This window comes from Amblyomma maculatum, chromosome 4 (genome assembly GCF_055883805.1).
Source record: "Amblyomma maculatum isolate TAMU_Amacu chromosome 4, ASM5588380v1, whole genome shotgun sequence".
Lineage (NCBI taxonomy): Eukaryota > Metazoa > Arthropoda > Arachnida > Ixodida > Ixodidae > Amblyomma > Amblyomma maculatum.
Genome location: NC_139347.1, coordinates 44,801,841 through 44,818,900, shown reverse-complemented (window position 1 = coordinate 44,818,900; position 17,060 = coordinate 44,801,841). Strand labels below are relative to the sequence as shown.

Sequence of the window (17,060 nt, the reverse complement as noted above, 5' to 3'; positions counted from 1 at the left end):
GCAAGCCATGCAGCGCAGTCGGCGGCGCCGTCAGTGCGAGGGGAAAATTTAGGCGCGAGGGAGAAGTCCTCCTCCCAGCTTTTTCTTTCCTCCTTTCGCCCCCACTTGGAGAATTAGACGGGACGGAAGTGCCCCTGAGTTTCCGCGGCCTGGTTGTACCAGAGGCTTAATGCGGCTCGGATCCTTAATTCAGGTGGCAGCTTCTTCTAGGTCTGATTGCGCTTCCTTTTGTTCCACCATGTTTGCACTCTGCACGTGGAGGCTTCCTGCATCGTGAAATAGTGCATGCCTGTGACTGTTCTATTGATTCCATGCTTTGCAACTGCCTTCCAGTGGGCTTGCAAAAGAAATGAGGGTGCCTTGGAGCGAATACTGGCCTTTCCTTGGATGTTGGTGTAACCTGGCTTCACCTGAGGGATTGGAGAAGCTTGAAAATCACTTACGAAGCAGGCGCTCACAGGTGAAACAGCTTATTTCTTCCCTTCGCTTGTGCATGTAAAGAGTTGCATTTAAAACGTTTATTCATCCTCGTTGCAAAGGTTCACGTTGTCCACATGTCTATAACTCCCAAGCAGTACCTGGCTCTGAGGTTGTGGGCCAGTAGACTATGCAAAGGCTGCCTTAGGGCGTAGCAAAACCTCGTTAATACGGTTTTTTAAGAACTGCGGGGAGAAAATGTATTTTTCTGGAAAATGTATGATCCGAACTGCCTGATAGACTTTCTCTGCATAAAAGTGTAGATTAGCATTTAGGCATGAAGTATGAATAACTGCTTTTGTTAGCTTTCACAGAATTCTCCATATTTACAGTGTCTTAAAGGTCAACTCCGGTGGTTTTTCCATCATTCTGTGTTTTTGGTTGAATTACATTCCTCGGCACGTCCTGACTCGAGCACAAAAAAACGTTTTTCGAAATTTCAATTAGAAGTATTTTTAAAAAGAAAAAACAGCAAATCGAAACCGAAACTGCTTTCACGGCCAGAAACGACGTCCCAGGTGACGAAATGGTGACGTCACACTCAGTATTAAAGAAGCACTCGTACGTGCGTTGGATGGTGAAAATAAAGTATGGAAATCATGAAGCATTGCATAAAATGTCTGAGGTAGTTCAATATAAGCCTCACAATTTCATAATCATGTGGGAAGTGGACAGTAACGTCGGTATACTGTTCGCGACGTCGGAAACTCAGTGTTGCCGGCAGAAATAGTCTCAACTTAAGCCATGAAAACAGCATATTTTAAAGTCGTGTTGCGCGCGAACGGATTATCATACGGCGCCCAAATTTTGTAGAATGCGTCAGGACGGAGAGGAGAATCTACAGTAAAATTTTTATTAGAATATTCGAATGTCAAAAAACCCTCGGAGTTGCCCTTTAAGTGCGGAAGAAATTTAGTAACAAATTCAGTTTGAAGAGAGCAATGACGAGCCAGGATCGCTTCCTTGGTTGTTTCCGGGTGCTTTGTTCCCTTACACCAGTGAGATGTGGAGACTTACAGTTGCCGGGTTCTTGTTCATGCTGCATCTTCATTTTTTGACGTTCTCCAGGAGTGCTTGTTTTCAGCTAGTGGTGTTGAAATATAGCGGCAGTTTTCAGTAGAGAATATTATTTGACAATTTTAAATAGCTCCAGCTTTCTTTTTTTGCTGGGCACTTGTGCTTTACGTGAGTCTGAAATACAATGCCTCCTAAATCATGTAGTATTTTCATGTAAAAAATAGAGAAACCAGAACCAAATAAAAATATACAAGTACAGTGAAATAACGAAAATTTGAAATCTTGGTTAATCCGAAATCTTAAATAGTTCCAAGAATTTCTGGGGTGCCATAATTTCTAATGTAAATCTGACTTGATATTTCGAAATGGTGGTATGCCCTAGCTCCATTATTTTGAATATTTTTGGTTGTGTGCTGGAATGCCCAATCAGAGTTTTGCAGCAAACTAATTAGGTGCCGAGAATGATAGCGATGGTGGATATTATTGTGCGTGCGCACACACACACACACACACACACACACACACACACACACACACACACACACACACACACACACACACACACACACACACACACACACACACGAACAAACAAACAAACAAACTTGGTATTGCTTGTGGACTACTAAAGCTCGTGCTTCCAAAGGAGGAGATGTGCTTCACTACAGTTTCAAGATTGCCTCTACTTTCACTAGGCTTAGTCGGTTTCACCGGGTGTCACTTTGGCATGGGTCAGCGCTGTTACAAAGGTCGTCTTTTGTCGCCGCTTTACTAGAAAGTCCGTGTCTCAATAAAATATTCTCGATAAGACAGGTGGTCAGCAGCCGTCCTCATTTGGCCTAATTGGCTGTACACAAGTAGTGCCGGTGACAGTTGCCAGCCGCATTGCTCGGTGGACCGGGTCACACCGGCACTTCGTGGTTATTGTACGCACGTCAGGCATTGTAAGCATTTGTCGATTTCAGTTCACTGTTGCCACAAATATACTCGATGATGGCCATTTTTATTCACTGAAATGTGTGAATTTTTCTCTCCGCAGTTACAACCGCAGATTCGTACACATGAAAGCAGTGCTCAAAACGTTGCACGAGAGCGGTGTCTCAGTACAATGCAAACTATAAACTCGTGAGCATTTATACACCCTCCTTCATAGTCAAAGCAAGTTTAGACTAAAGAGGAACCTTTTCCTCTATTTGATTTTTCCCAACCCCTCGTATAGCGTACGAACTTGGGCGAAATTGTAGTGAAGCGAGTGGCTGTTGACATCGGCGCTGCTGGAGCAACAAGTTTCTGTGGTTTGTTACGGTGTTGCCCAACTGTCGGAGAGCATGTTGGCGATGACCGTTGGCGGGCGACAATGACATGTTTCCGACATGTAGGTGCAGTATGACAGGATCGTCAACAGTACACAAACATCATGTTGGCAGATGTAGTTGACCAAGTATTTCCGCAGTGTGACCCCACCATCACATTGCAAAGCAGACGACGTGCTTACTCGTTAACGTCATGAGTTTTTGGTTCATGTGACATTTAAATGGTATGTCCTCTGTGGGTCCGCATTCCGAGTTTGTGTCGTTGTCGAGTGTCGCTACCTCTCTGACCTCGACTCATCTGATTGGTGGAAGCGCCGGAGCTGGAATTGGCTACCAGTTCTGGTTCCGGCGTTTCCACCAATCAGATGACTCAATGTCAGGGAGATAATGACATTTTTGATGGCGATATATTCGGACCCTGGCAACTGCACACTGAAACCGAAACGGCTACATACTAGTAATACAATGTGCTTTCGTGCTTCTGACTTCGTGTTCTATGCTTACAGAATCGCTATGCTCTATTTACAACACAAAAGTACAACACAAAAATTTGGTGCCCCTACCCCATTAAGTACTTAGTGCAAAGTCGACCTATCTTCAGGAGTTAAGATGTGGCTTATCAATTTGCAGTGTTTAAGGTAGCTTGGACGAGCAGGGGTAGCATGTGCCCTGTGACGGTGCCTGATCCAGGCTGAATGCATGGGGCTCTCTGCATCAAAAAGAGAAGTTAATTCTAAGTATGCAAAATTTGCACACTGTTTGCCCGGCTCATTTACACGGCTGGTCACTTCCTTGGCCAACTGGATGGGCAGTAGTTCTAGAGCAGCTGCCGATAGTAACCTTGGGTGCCTGCATGTGCCGCAGACTCAAAATATCTAGTCATGTAGATTTGCTGCAAGCCATTCGGTCTGTACTCAGGCATGGAAGGCAGGGCGGGGAGCTGTTTTTCTTTTGCTCTAAAGATAAAGATTGAAATCTGCATTTACAGGTCTCTGCAAGAGATTGCCAATAATGAAAAAATGCGTGGCGCTCTGAAGATCAAAGTCTGTTCTCATTTTTTCCTGCAAGGCAATATTTGAAGCAACATTCCCAGTGCTTCTTGTAAGCCTAGATGGTGACACCACCTGCAAATGAGCATGTCTTCAGTAGAGCGTGAAATTTCAAACTGAGCATCAGCATCATTCCCATGCAGCAAAAACCATGCGGGACGGAAATCCGCCGCCATAACCATCAAAGGACTAAAGTTTGCTTTAGCTGCTTTTGGAGTGGAGCGCCTGCTTGAACTGCAGGTACTGAGAATGCAGTGATTAAAAAAGGCAGTTGACTGGCTGCACAGCCAAAAGGAAGATTGCAACAAGGTAGGGGAAAATAGGCATTCCAACCTTGCTCGTTTGGGAAAAGCTGAAGCAGGGATCAGAGATCCTCTTATGTTTTCACCTGCCCTGCCCAAAGCTTAAGCAGTTCAAGAATTTCCCTTTGTTGACCAGCCTAGCCGTCATTGCCTTAGGGCACAGACTTTGGTCTTGCATTGCTTTCCCACTGTGAATTCCCCTAGCTTTAGAACTAGGAGCAGAGGCAGCGTATGTCAGCTACAGAATTGCGAAACGGTAATGAGCATTCATTGGCCCCGCCGCGGTGATGCAGTAGTTAGGGCGCTCGACTACTGTGCCCAAGAATGCGGGATCAAATCTTGGCCACGGCGGCCAATTTTCGATGGAGGCAAAAAGCAAGGCGCCCATGTGTTGTGCGATGGTTAGTGCACGTTAAAGAACCCCAGGTGGTCGAAATTTCCTGAGCCCTCCACTACGGAGTCTCTCATAGACTGAGTTACAGCCTGAGTCGCTTTGATACATTAAACCCCATTAACGAAACCAAACCAAACCTGAGTAGTGGTGAGGAGTGTGCGGTGCAAATTTGCTAGTGGAGACGTTCTTGTTAGCTCACGGCTTCACCTGCAGGCATATGTGTGGTTGGGTGATGATCATTTTGCAAGTTTTCAGGGGTCACATTTTGATATATGGAAATATTGTTGTGAAAATCTTTCACAGCAAACTTTTGTAAGTACATATTAGAGTTTACTGTGTGGAATGCAAAATTTTGACTTGGTTTACTGTAGGGGTGTGAAAATATTGAAATGTTTGAATATGAATCGAATACAAATATAGGAAATGAATGCCTTTGAATATCGAGTCGAATATCGAATATCTGGTTAGTAAAAGGGAATGGAAAATTAAAAAATAGCAAAGATCGTTCATCTTGTTTATTTCGGAATTCACATCATAATTGCAAATAATATAAAGTAGAACTGCACAGAAGTGTGTATGCCCTACTGAAATATCCAGTATAGATTTTATGCAAGATTCCGTATACTAGTATTTTTTACAGGAAGGACCTGCATGAAACCAGGTGGAGCCGTGATATTGTGGCTGAACACAGTAAACTCTTGTTAATTTGGCCTTCAAGGGACTAGAAAAAATGTCCTAATTAACTAAAAGCTCGGAATTATCAAACGGGCTTCAAAAAACTGCCGAAAACCGTTTGCATCACAGTAATTTATATGACTGCAGTGAATTTCTGCATTTCAGACGAAACCAAAAAATGAGGTTTTTTCATGGTTTGTTAAGACTTTCACTTCGCGCACACAGTCAAGTTGGCCCTCATTAAGGAAGGAACGGTCCTTCTTCACAAAACGACCCCATTGTACTTTGAGGAAGCTTCACTGCATAGCCCACAGGTGTTGCGGTGAAGCCGCAGTGTGGGGAAACTGCAGTGAATTTTCGGTGTATTCAGCAATTTTCGAATACTCGGAAATCCCGAATAACAGTTTTTTGAATAAGGATTAAATAACAGGCATATTTGATTTGCATTCAAAATTTTGAATATTCACACATCCCCTAATATTTGGATATGCGGACAGTTGACATGAGTGCAGATCTTACTGTGTAAGCATCAGAACATGACTGCAAGTGCTTAGAAGAGAGTGACTGGTAAAGCACGAGACATGGCCCATTTGCACTTTGCGAACTGGTAACTTGTGGACCAGTTGCTTGCTGGTGCACAGCGCTTATCTGTGGATTGTATCTTTGAGTAAGCTATTACCTAATGCAGCACGCTTCTTTTAACATGAGCTTGAAGAGACCATGAAGTTGGATTCATCTTATCAGAAGCATATCTTGTTAGAATGTGGAATACATTCGTGTATATGCTTGGTTGCATTCAAATATATTGTTAAGGGAAACTTGCACAGCGGTAAAAGCCAGATAACTCTCAGAAGCTCACACCACCAGCACAAACCCAGCTTAGCTTGAGCGTCGTCTTCTTCACAACACCACACCAGTGCGTCGTCGTCATCTAGATATTGCGCACCGTAACAGTATTCCCCGCGCGGGAGAAGCACCGTCCCGGTGCTGCCTACACAGGAGAACTTGAATAGTATGGTTTTAGACGGGCGACGTGCACAATTTCTGGATGAGGGGTTGTGGAAGGAGACTTGGGCTGTAGAGGGGCAATCTCATAAGTCACATCGGTGACTTGTCGCAGGACGCAGTAAGGACCTACGTAACGAGGCAGAAGTTTCTCGCACATCCCCACACGACGGGCCGGGAGCCAAAGAAGCACGAGGGAACCAGGAGGGTAGTGGACGTCTTGGTGATGTAGGTCATAACGACGCTTTTGTGAGCACTGAGACGCGCCAAGCCGGTCTCGAGCAATGTGGCGGGCGGCATCAGCGCGGGCGATGGTGTCCGAAGCGTAACTACAGGAAGAGTTGTCAAGAGGCAGCAAGGTGTCGAAGGGGAGTAAAGGGTTGCGGCCGAAAAGTAGATAAAAGGGAGAGTAACCGGCGGTATCATGGCGTGAGGAGTTATAGGCGAACGTGACGAAAGGTAAGGAGATGTCCCAGTCACGATGGTGATCGGACACATACATAGATAGCATGTCGGTCAGTGTGCGATTAAGGCGCTCAGTGAGACCGTTCGTTTGCGGATGGTAGGCCGTGGTGAATTGGTGACGAGTAGCGCATGAGCGGAGAAGGTCATGAACAACTTTAAAAAGGAAACAGCGGCCACGATCTGTGAGCAGTTGACGCGGAGCGCCATGAATCAAGATTACGTCATGCAAAAGAAAGTCAGCAACGTCGGAGGCGCAGCTGGTGGGGATGGCCCTGGTTATAGCATATCGGGTAGTATAATCAGTCGCCACAGCAATCCATTTGTTTCCAGACGTCGATGTCGGAAAAGGCCCAAGAAGATCGAGGCCCATACGAGAAAACGGTTCAGTCGGCACTGAGATTGGTTGCAGGGGCCCACTAGGTTGAAGCGATGGTGTCTTACGGCGCTGACATAGCTCACAAGCGGCGACGTAGCGACGGACAGAGCGGTAGAGGCCAACCCAGAAAAATCGTCGTCGCACACGGTCGTACGTGCGTGATACTCCCAAGTGTCCTGCTGTAGGGGCGTCGTGAAGTTGGGCGAGGACAGTAGAGCGCAGATGAACCGGAACAACCAGTAAAAGGTCCGCACCATCTGGACGCATGTTGCGTCTGTATAATGTCTCGTTATGGAGCACAAACATGCTGGCGTAAGAGTCGGGGTTGTCGCGCAGCTGGTCTATAATTGGTTGCAGGGCAGGATCCCGACGCTGTTCGGAGGCGATATTTATAAAGTCCGAGATGGACAAAATGTAGTCGTCAGCAGTATGGTCGGACAAATCGGGAGGATCTACGGGATGGCGGGACAAGCAGTCAGCGTCTTGGTGTAAGTGGCCGGACTTGTATACTACAGTAAACTCGTACTCTTGTATTCGCAAGGCCCAGCGACCTAAATGGCCAGTGGGGTCCTTAAGTGAGGACAGCCAACACAAAGCATGATGGTCTGTCACTACACAGAAGGACCGCCCAAACAAATAAGGGCGAAGTTTGGTCAGCGCCCAAACAAGTGCAAGGCATTCCCGCTCTGTAATTGAATAATTGCGCTCAGAGGACGAAAGCAGGCGGCTGGCATAAGCAATGACGCGGGAGGACCCATGCTGGGATTGGGCAAGGACCGCACCAATACCATGGCCGCTAGCGTCGGTGCGCAGTTCAGTAGGTGCAGAAGGATCGAAGTGCGCCAAAACAGGTGGTGTAGTGAGGGCGGAAATAAGCGTCGTGAAGGCATATGCTTGGTCAGAACCCCATGTGAAAGGTACGTTTTTCTTCAGAAGAGAGGTAAGCGGACGAGCGATGTCTGCGAAGTTCCGAATGAAGCGGCGGAAGTAGGAGCAAAGGCCAAGGAAGCTTCGCACGTCACTTGAGCTACGTGGGGTGGGAAACTCGCGCACGGCTCGAACCTTGTCAGGGTCGGGCTGTACACCATTTGCATCAACCAAATAACCCAGGACTTTGATTTGGCGCCTACCGAAGCTGCATTTTTTGGCGTTCAGTTGAAGACCGGCGCGGCGAAAAACGGCCAGGACTGTAGAAAGTCGATCAAGGTGGGTTGCGAACGTGGAAGAGGAAACTACGACGTCATCTAAGTAGCATAAACATGTTGTCCACTTGAAGCCACGGAGGAGCGAGTCCATCATGCGCTCGAATGTCGCAGGAGCGTTACAGAGTCCAAATGGCATCACCTTGAATTGATAGAGTCCGTCGGGGGTGACAAATGCGGTTTTCTCGCGATCCCGTTCGTCGACAGCAATTTGCCAGTAGCCTGAACGCATGTCGATGGAAGAAAAATAGCTGGCCCCATGCAAGCAGTCAAGCGCGTCGTCAATTCGTGGAAGAGGGTAAACATCTTTCTTTGTTATTTGATTAAGGTGGCGATAGTCCACAGAAAATCTCCAACTTTGGTCTTTCTTTTTGACCAATACGACAGGGGACGCCCAGGGACTGCAGGAAGGCTCAATAATGTTTTGCGTCAGCATCTTGTCAACTTCTTTCTGTATAGCATGCCGCTCAGTAAGGGAAACATGATAAGGCCGTCTGTGGATGGGGCTGGCATCACCCGTATTGATTCGATGGGTCACAACGGATGTTCGGCCCAATGGTCGGTCCCCGAAATCAAATATATCAGCGTACGACAGCAAAAGGTCGGAGAGAGCTCTGGCTTGGTCATCTGGCAGATCCGCAGATATCATGCTTGAAAAGAGGTTCGAATTTGAAGAAGCTGATATATGCTGCTCCGACAGATGCTGAGGCGTTAGAGCAGCAACTTCGCAGTCCGCCAAAGGAACCAGATCAGCAAGTGCGATGCCATGGGGTAAAACTTGGGTCGAGCGGCTGAAGTTAAGGACGGGAAGAGAGGTGCGGTTAGCAGTGACAGTCACAACGGTATGAGGGAGTATGATGTTGCGACGCAGAACAACATCGGTAATTGGGCAAGTGACGTATGTGCCGTCAGGAACTGCGGGGAATGGGCCAGTGGAACATAAATAGCAGCTGCGGCTCCAACTGCGCCCTTGCCGACGCGATACCGCTACCGCTACCGCAATCCGGACGAATGGCGAACCTCAGATGACCGACCGATCTGTTTCAACTGTTCCCGTGTCAGCCATATTTCTCGTCATTGCCGCAGCCGTTGGATTCCGCCACCTCGACCCCGATACTTTCCAGATCGCAGCGCCGAATACCCAGCACCTCCACCAAATGTTAAGGGAAACTTACACAGCGGTAAAAGCCAGATAACTCTCAGAAGCTCACACCTTCAGCACAAACCCAGCTTAGCTTGAGCGTCGTCGTCTTCACAACACCACACCAGTGCGTCGTCGTCATCTAGATATTGCGCACCGTAACAATATGTTGCAAATAGAGCATTTATTGTAGTATGCATGAAGTGAGCTTAAGAATGAGGGAATTGGTCCACTTGTTTTGATTCACCGTTTTGCTTTCTCTCTTCTGCTGCAACCGCTGTTTTTTTTTTTTTTTTTTTTCTTTGCTTGTTTTGTTGTTCCAAGTCTCGCTCTCTTGCACCGTGTGCAGTGTAGGTGTTATCAACTCTGTGAGCCTTTCAGTCGACTGCAGGAAATGTGACATCCGGTCTTCTCTGCACTAAAGCCTGTTGTGATGCCTCGTCAGTTGAGAATTTGGTGCTCAAACTTTAAACTCCATTCCAAAGGGCAGATGTATTCCACACCTACCTGCCTTTGGTCTGCAGGAAGCAAAGCATGGCTTGTATTGTGTGGTGCAGGATGCTGTGATCTGGCCTTAGTTATACCTCTGCCTTGAGTGCAGGCAGGTGAGAAGAAAGTGTGCTCTCTCAAGGCATCTTCTCCATACTTTTGTGTGAAAGTGTCAGCAGCAATCTTAACGGGGGTTCACTTTCCTGTGTGGAAGCATTTCATATTATGCTGTTTCCATGACAGCACCGCGTGGGTGTCCCATGAGTGCCATTGCACCGGGTTGCCATCGTTCATGGTCGTCTCAAAAGTCCGACTTGGCTTAGTTCATCAGTCTGCTGTGATTTGGGATCTAACTATTTTCAAAGCTAGAGTCACTAAATTTAATTCCGATCATTGTTGTAGGTACTCTCCGAGCGGTGGTCTCTGGAGAATTCCCCTGCAGCGTCAGATGAGCAGTCACTGTTCAGTCCCATCAGTCAGCTCTGCGAAGCGTTGGGGGAGCTGAAGTTGGGCAATTCGCTTGAGAAAAGTTGGGCAAATGGCCAAGATGACCGTCACCTCGGTGCCAAGCTGCCAAGGACGCCCAATGGAACAGCTTCCAATGGAACAGCTTCCTTGTCAGAAGGTCTGTAAGCTTTTTTACGCATTGTATCTGAGCAAGCTGTGCTATGGCCATTGCTGTTTAGTGTATTAACTTATGTAATGAGCAATTAGATGTAATACGTCCTGTTATTTTTGGGAGCTGGGAGAGAACAAAAAAAAGTTTGAAATATTACCTTAATTTAATTGAGCAACTGAAGCTTTGAGCCACCGTCTACTGTTATAGCTACCAGCACAGTTTACCGCACTTCACAAGTCTAGTGTCAGCAGGAAAAACCCACCTTCAGAAGGACACTGCCGCAGCTTTCCCCAGTGATGCACGTTTTGGTACCGTAGAAACTTGTGGCGATGCTCACTTTTTGACACCTTGTACAAGATAGATAGTGGTTCATTTAAGTGCTGTCATCAGTGACTTGCCATGCTTGGGAGGCTTGTCTTGCTGGGCTGGTGGGTGGTTACGAGATGTTTACTTTTAATTACAATTCCTCTAGAGCCTAGAATGCTCAGTCGATGGGGATGGCACAGTGGAGCTGTGTTCTTATCTTCGTATCGGCCTTATCCGAGAATCCATTGAGTGCCTCTGAAAAAGCAGGCATTCATGTGGCTTTTGCGCATTAAATTGCAGCAATTTTCATTGTTTGCGAAGTCTCAAAGGCAGCCAGAATACATGACTTCCGGCAAAGTGCTGTTGTCGTTTTTCTTCACTTTTCTGAGTTGTAGTCCAGTCAGGCTTGCACCTTGCCTTAACTGTGACATGGCTGTTGGTCGACCCCGAAGTGTGAACTGTGCTGATTTGAAGGTAGGTTGGCCTATGCACGAGGTAATATCAGAATGCACAAATCACCCCACAACATGCTTATTTATATACTTGTTTAACAGAAAGCTAACATGATATCTGCACTGGCGCTCTTCGTGGCTCTGTTGCGGGTCTGGATCTACATGGTGAAATTGTAACTCATTTTTATGTTTCTTAGGACTTCACAGAAGTTTGCTTCTGGATATTGAGAAACAAAAGGTCCAGGGCAAAATTGCGGGTATTGGAAGGGTGGTAATGAAAGTAAGTTCTGTGCCAAGTATGTTTCATTCGCAACCTTTTGGGGCTCAGTTTCGGTAAAATGATTTTCGGATAATACATTTTAATCTTGTAATTCCTGTTAGGATAGTATCAACAAGATTCCACTGTATTTAGGGACTTTCGAATACCATTTGTCTAGCGGGTTTGGCGCAAGCATATTTGGTTCATATTTGATATTTAAAATATTTTCACACCCCTACATTTTTTATATTCGAAGATACATTGAGAATGTAAAGTACAACAAAATGGCAACCATTTCTGAAAAAGAGAAATATGCCATGATAAATTACGTAATTTATAAGTCATGTTTCTGAGCTGTGGTCACGCAATGGGATGCACTTACGTTTCTGAAATGTTATTTTGTTTTCTCACTGCTGTTGTATCTTTTTTTTATGCAATTTTCAGCGACAGACAGCAATTGCAAATACTCATTTTATCAGTACTACTTGCTTTTGTCAGTATAAGGCAAGGCCATTTCTAATTTCATTTCAAGATATACTCACTTGCCAACCCACTTACGTACAGAATATTTGCCCCCTGTCAGGCTTAGAGAATTGTGGCTCATCGCAAGCAGACTGTAATTATACTAGTTGATGAGCCCAGCTCGTCACGCATTTTGTGGCTCTCTTAGTGCAGTTTGCAACAAGTAGGGCTTGTCCAACATAAATTTTCATTCAGCTCGCAGGCGGTTGTATGTGTACTAGAAGACCATATTGGCTTAAAATTTTGTTTAAAAAAGCACCAGTCAGGGGGCTCGTGACCATATGAAGCTTCAAGTGTGCAGCTTCTACCCAGTAGCTTTATTTTCTCAGGTTCAAAGTGTGAAAGGGCTGCATAACCTGCTGAAGAAAACCAATCATCAGCCTGTTTCCCTTGACATCGGATATCTACATCATTTGGCTATTGCCACAGGCCACTGCATAACATTTCAGTAGATACCAGCTCACTGGGGTTTTAAAGCGAATGAAAAAGCAGATGAAGCGGCTCGTAAAGGCCTCCAACATCAAAGACACATTCAGATCACCTTTGCGAAATCTGATGCGCCTCAACTGGCTAAAAAATTTGCTTCCGAAAAAAATTATGAACTTTGGAGCTTGCCGACACAAAGCTACCAATTTCTTTATTCAATTGACCCATATCTAAGGCTTGCTCCAAAATTTCCTTGTCAACCAGAAACTCTTCACCACCGATTTCGCCTGAACTGTGTATATACAAATAGCTTGCGACACCATTTCGGACAAATGAACAGTCCGCATTGTGACAACTGTGGCGGGATTGAAACTGTGGAACATATCTTACTTGAGTGCCCTGCGTACGCTGATGGACGTGTGTACTATGGATACAGCATAGAGAAGCTCTCCCCAGTGCCTTTAACAATGAATAGTGTTTTAGGTCCCTTAGCCTGCCCTAGGCAACAGAGACTTGCAATGAACTTTTTATTTACGTATTTGAACGATATTGGACCTCTTGACAAACTCTAAATTCACCTTGCACCTCAGGAATTTTACATGCTGTGAACTCTATAAGCACATTTGTGGGATTATGAATTTCACTATTTCATTTTATACCATTACTTCACGATGCACCTTACAACGCATTTTGGCCGCGTTTTATCTCCCCCTTCATTTTTTTTAGTTTCCTCACCATTCTTTTTCAATCTTTCCCTCCCCAATTCCCCTTCCCACGCAGAATAGCATGCCAGTGAAATCTAAATGCCGGCTAAATTCTCAGTTTTTCATTAAAGGATCTCTATCTCTCTGCTAATCTTGTCTGCTTTATTTGCGCTGCCTACTTATCGCCTTCAAGCATCTGCTGCAGAACAGCATAGCTGCTCCAAATTGACTTGATGCCGGTTGTATGGTGTTTGACGAGAAGCTCATGATTGATGCTGTAAAACTGGAGCTGCTTCAGATTGACTTCGTACCTGTTGCGTGGTGTTCGACAATAAGCTCATAAATGTTCCTACCACTATGCTGGCAACTTGACTGTTTTGTTCTTTTCATACTTGCAGGGCCCATTTGCCGGCCTGAGTGTGTTGGCCCCAACCCTACCAAGGGTCTTCCCTTGGCAGCCCAACGCTTGGCAAGGGTGCTGTGTGACTGGGCATTGGCTCATGACACCGGTCCCGAGCACGAGGCTGACCTGGCCTTGCAGCTGGCAGACCAGGTGACTATGGCAGACTAGGCATCCAGCTTTTTTAGATTATGTACCAGCGTTGTCATGCAGATAATTTGGGAGGGTAAAAAAAAAAAATGCTATAGCTTACGCAACTTGAGGTGTCTTTGTAGCTGGGAATGGAGCTTGGAAATGGTGAACCTGTGAAGAAATTACTGGACTCGACCAAGCTTCTTTGAAAGTTGCTTGAGATGGCAATTTTTTTGCCGATCAAATTTTTAAGTACCACTGCTCCCCTAGCAAACTTGCATGCTGTTCGAAAATTGCCAATGAGGCCAAATGATTACCAAGGCTAAGGTTTCCAGGCTGATAAAAAGTCATTCCATTCTCTACGCTGAGCCTTCTGGTAATGGCACGGGGCGCTAGGACCAAATATAAAATGCGCTTTGCAGGTGTCGCTTGTATACAATCAAATACAAGAGGCCAGTACTTCTCCAGGAAGAATCACCTTTGCATAAAGATTTAGAGTAAGCCAGCAGCTGAAGAGCCTCCTCAAACAAGTAGGAAACAAAGCCTCACCAACAGCTACAACACATGTTCAACACTGCATCCTTTGATAGGTCTTTGGAATGAGGAATACATATTTATTTAATTTGCTTCAGAATTTTTATGAAGTCAGTCGTTACCACTAAAATCGTACTATGTTCAAGCACTAGGCACGAAGCCACGACTCCTTGTTCCTTGTTCCTTCTTCCTCACGTTGCGATGCCAATGACATCACAGATCGTGGAAATTTGCCCTTTCTTACTGTTGCAGTGAAGTTTTTGTGTATGCCTTTCACTCAGTATTAACTGAGTGAAATTTCCATCGTGTTTATATCAGCATGTTTTCTGCCCATGGGGATATTAAGCTATGCCTGTATAAGTGCGACAATTGTAGTGCATTCCTCCTCTACAGCAACAGCTATCAAAGGCCCGTTTCCTTAATCTGGTGTTATAGTAGTACATAGTAGTATGGGAGTCAATGACGTAATTGTAAGGTGGTCACAAGGAAAATGCAGAAGGCAGGTAACCGTAGAAAGACCATGGCACGGTGAGAGTGCAAGATGCACAAATGGAAGGTGGTTGCCGTGACAATCACTCCGAGTGTGGTTGCCATAGAAAGAGGAGGAGTGGAGTTATCATGGACGTACGAGAAGATCCGAGGGGTAGATAACCGGAGGGTAGTCACCATGGGAAGAGGTGAGGGACAATGAGAGAGGAGTAACGTGACATGCCTTGTCTGCAGCAGCCTCTGCTGAACGAACCTGTCATCCGAAGAAGGGGTCGGCAGTGGTGGTGGTGCCATTTGCCAGGAGTGGCGGACTGTGAAGAAATCCTAGTTAAAGGATGACTGTGTGTGTGGGAAATTAAAGTACAGCCATAAGTACAGGTGTGCATGTTGCTCTTGAATTCTTTACCTCTGTGCATTGCGAAGTGAAAACGTCTCAACATCTGTTGCTGTATCACATCTTACTGTTACCTTGTGTTAGTCAGTTCTCTTTTTTTTTTTTCCTCGTTGCCCTCTGTTGTGCATTTAGGGCATGTGTATGGGTTCAGACCTGTGGTTACACCTGTGGTGTCTTTGAACAGGCCCTGCAGGAGTTGGGCCAGCTGGAGCGGAGCCAGGCCAAGGGCCAGCTGTGGCGGCTGCACCCGTGGCTGGGTCAGAAGGTGCACATGCTGCTTCAGGACAGCCTGGAGGCGGCCGAGCGTCAGGGGCTGCTGCGTGCTTTGCGTGCCCAGCTACCTCACTGGGCCCCCTCGCCCCCGTCTACCGACGATGAGGACGATGGCAGCACTGAGGACACTGGTCGACGCTACCGACAGCCATCCAGCCGCAGGAGGGGCCGAGCCCTCAAGCGCCATCTTCAGTGTGTCCTGCGTTACCTTTGTGCCTTGTTGGACGATGATAGATCTGCTGACGTAGAACCTTTCCACTGCTCGTGCTCCCAAAGGACAGCCGGCCTGGAAGCAGCATTTCTCAGAGATTGGTGAGCCTTGGAATGAAGCATGCGGTGCACTTTGCGAGGCAGGCCCTTCTCGATCCCTCCCCATAAATGGGATTCTAGGCATATGTTCTGAAGGGGGGTGGGGGCAAAATTTCACAGACTCTGATTCTTGTTGAATAAAAAGGACTAAGCTAAATCTACTTTGTTGGAAGCATCTGAGTCAGATATTTTTGTGATGCTCAACAACTTTCTTATTTTCACTTGAACACTTAGAGCGATATGTAGAAAGTTAATTAGGAAACATTAGCTAATTATTAATTAAGTCAGAACTAAAAAATGCTGGCAAGTTAATTTAGATAAATGTAACAACTTCCACTTGAGCTCAGTTCAGAAAAAAACTCTTAGGCTTTTTTTTTTTTTTTATTATTATTATTATTATCTTGGGCTATCTTATCTGGCACAACCTCTACGCTGTGATATGCTATATATATCATCATCATCAGCCGGACTATACCCACTGCATGGCAAAGGCCTCTCCCATACTCCTCCACTACACCCGGTCCTGTGCTAGCTGTATCCACCTGCCGCTGCTAACTTCTTAACCTCATCTGCCCACCTGACTTTCTGCCGCCCCTTGCTATGCTTTCCTTCCCTTGGAATCCAATTTGTTACCCTAAGCGACTATCGGTTATCCTCTCTTCGCATTACATGTCCATTTCTTCTTCTTGATTTCCACTAGAATGTAATTAATTCGAGTTGTTTCTCTGTCCCACTCTGCACGCTTCCTACCTCTTAACGCTACCCCTACCGTTTTTCGTTCCATAGCCCTCTGCTTTGTCCTCAACTCATAGGGGTAATGTCAGGGTCATTCGATGTATTGCCGTTTTATTACTTCTGTGAATAATATATAGGTCTGTGATTCTACTCGCAAATTTTTAGTGCCTAGCAAAACGCGATAGAAATCGGAATCGGGAACCTCCTCCCACCGAAAGCGACAGCCATTTTGAGGCGTGCTTGATGAAGATGTTATCGCACTAAAGCGATATAGAGTAAGGCATGTTTTCTTCAGCATAAGGCACGGTCACAGTCAGTGGTCTGCACGGTTCCTTAGCTTATCGACGCACTGATCTTTCGCATTACAGCGGCGACACGCCAGCACGACCAACGGTCGCCTATTACCGTAGTGTCAGGTTTTCGGCACCGCGATGCCGATGGAACTGATCAGTGGACGGTTGTCCGATCTGTTTTTGCCGGATCAGAGGCCGAGCAAGAACTTGACACCCGATGAGTGAACGGCCTGAACTGCTGCGCTTGTCTGTAGCTTAACCGGGTTAGAAAAAGGCAAACAAGAAGCTACACTTTAGATGTCCCCCTT

At 46.1% G+C, this 17,060-nt stretch overlaps 1 protein-coding gene across 2 annotated transcripts in view; it reads left to right on the top strand.

The window, feature by feature from the left end:
* The window catches only part of Ankle2 (ankyrin repeat and LEM domain-containing protein 2), a 44,520-nt gene that overhangs the window by 21,237 nt on the left and 6,223 nt on the right, over positions 1 to 17,060 (top strand). For both annotated transcript variants that reach the window (XM_084601278.1, XM_084601277.1), the window contains exons 10-13: positions 334 to 460; positions 10,308 to 10,530; positions 13,592 to 13,746; positions 15,327 to 15,727. In XM_084601278.1, coding sequence (XP_084457404.1) covers positions 334 to 460; positions 10,308 to 10,530; positions 13,592 to 13,746; positions 15,327 to 15,727 — 906 coding nt within the window. The remainder of the gene's footprint in view (positions 1 to 333; positions 461 to 10,307; positions 10,531 to 13,591; positions 13,747 to 15,326; positions 15,728 to 17,060) is intronic.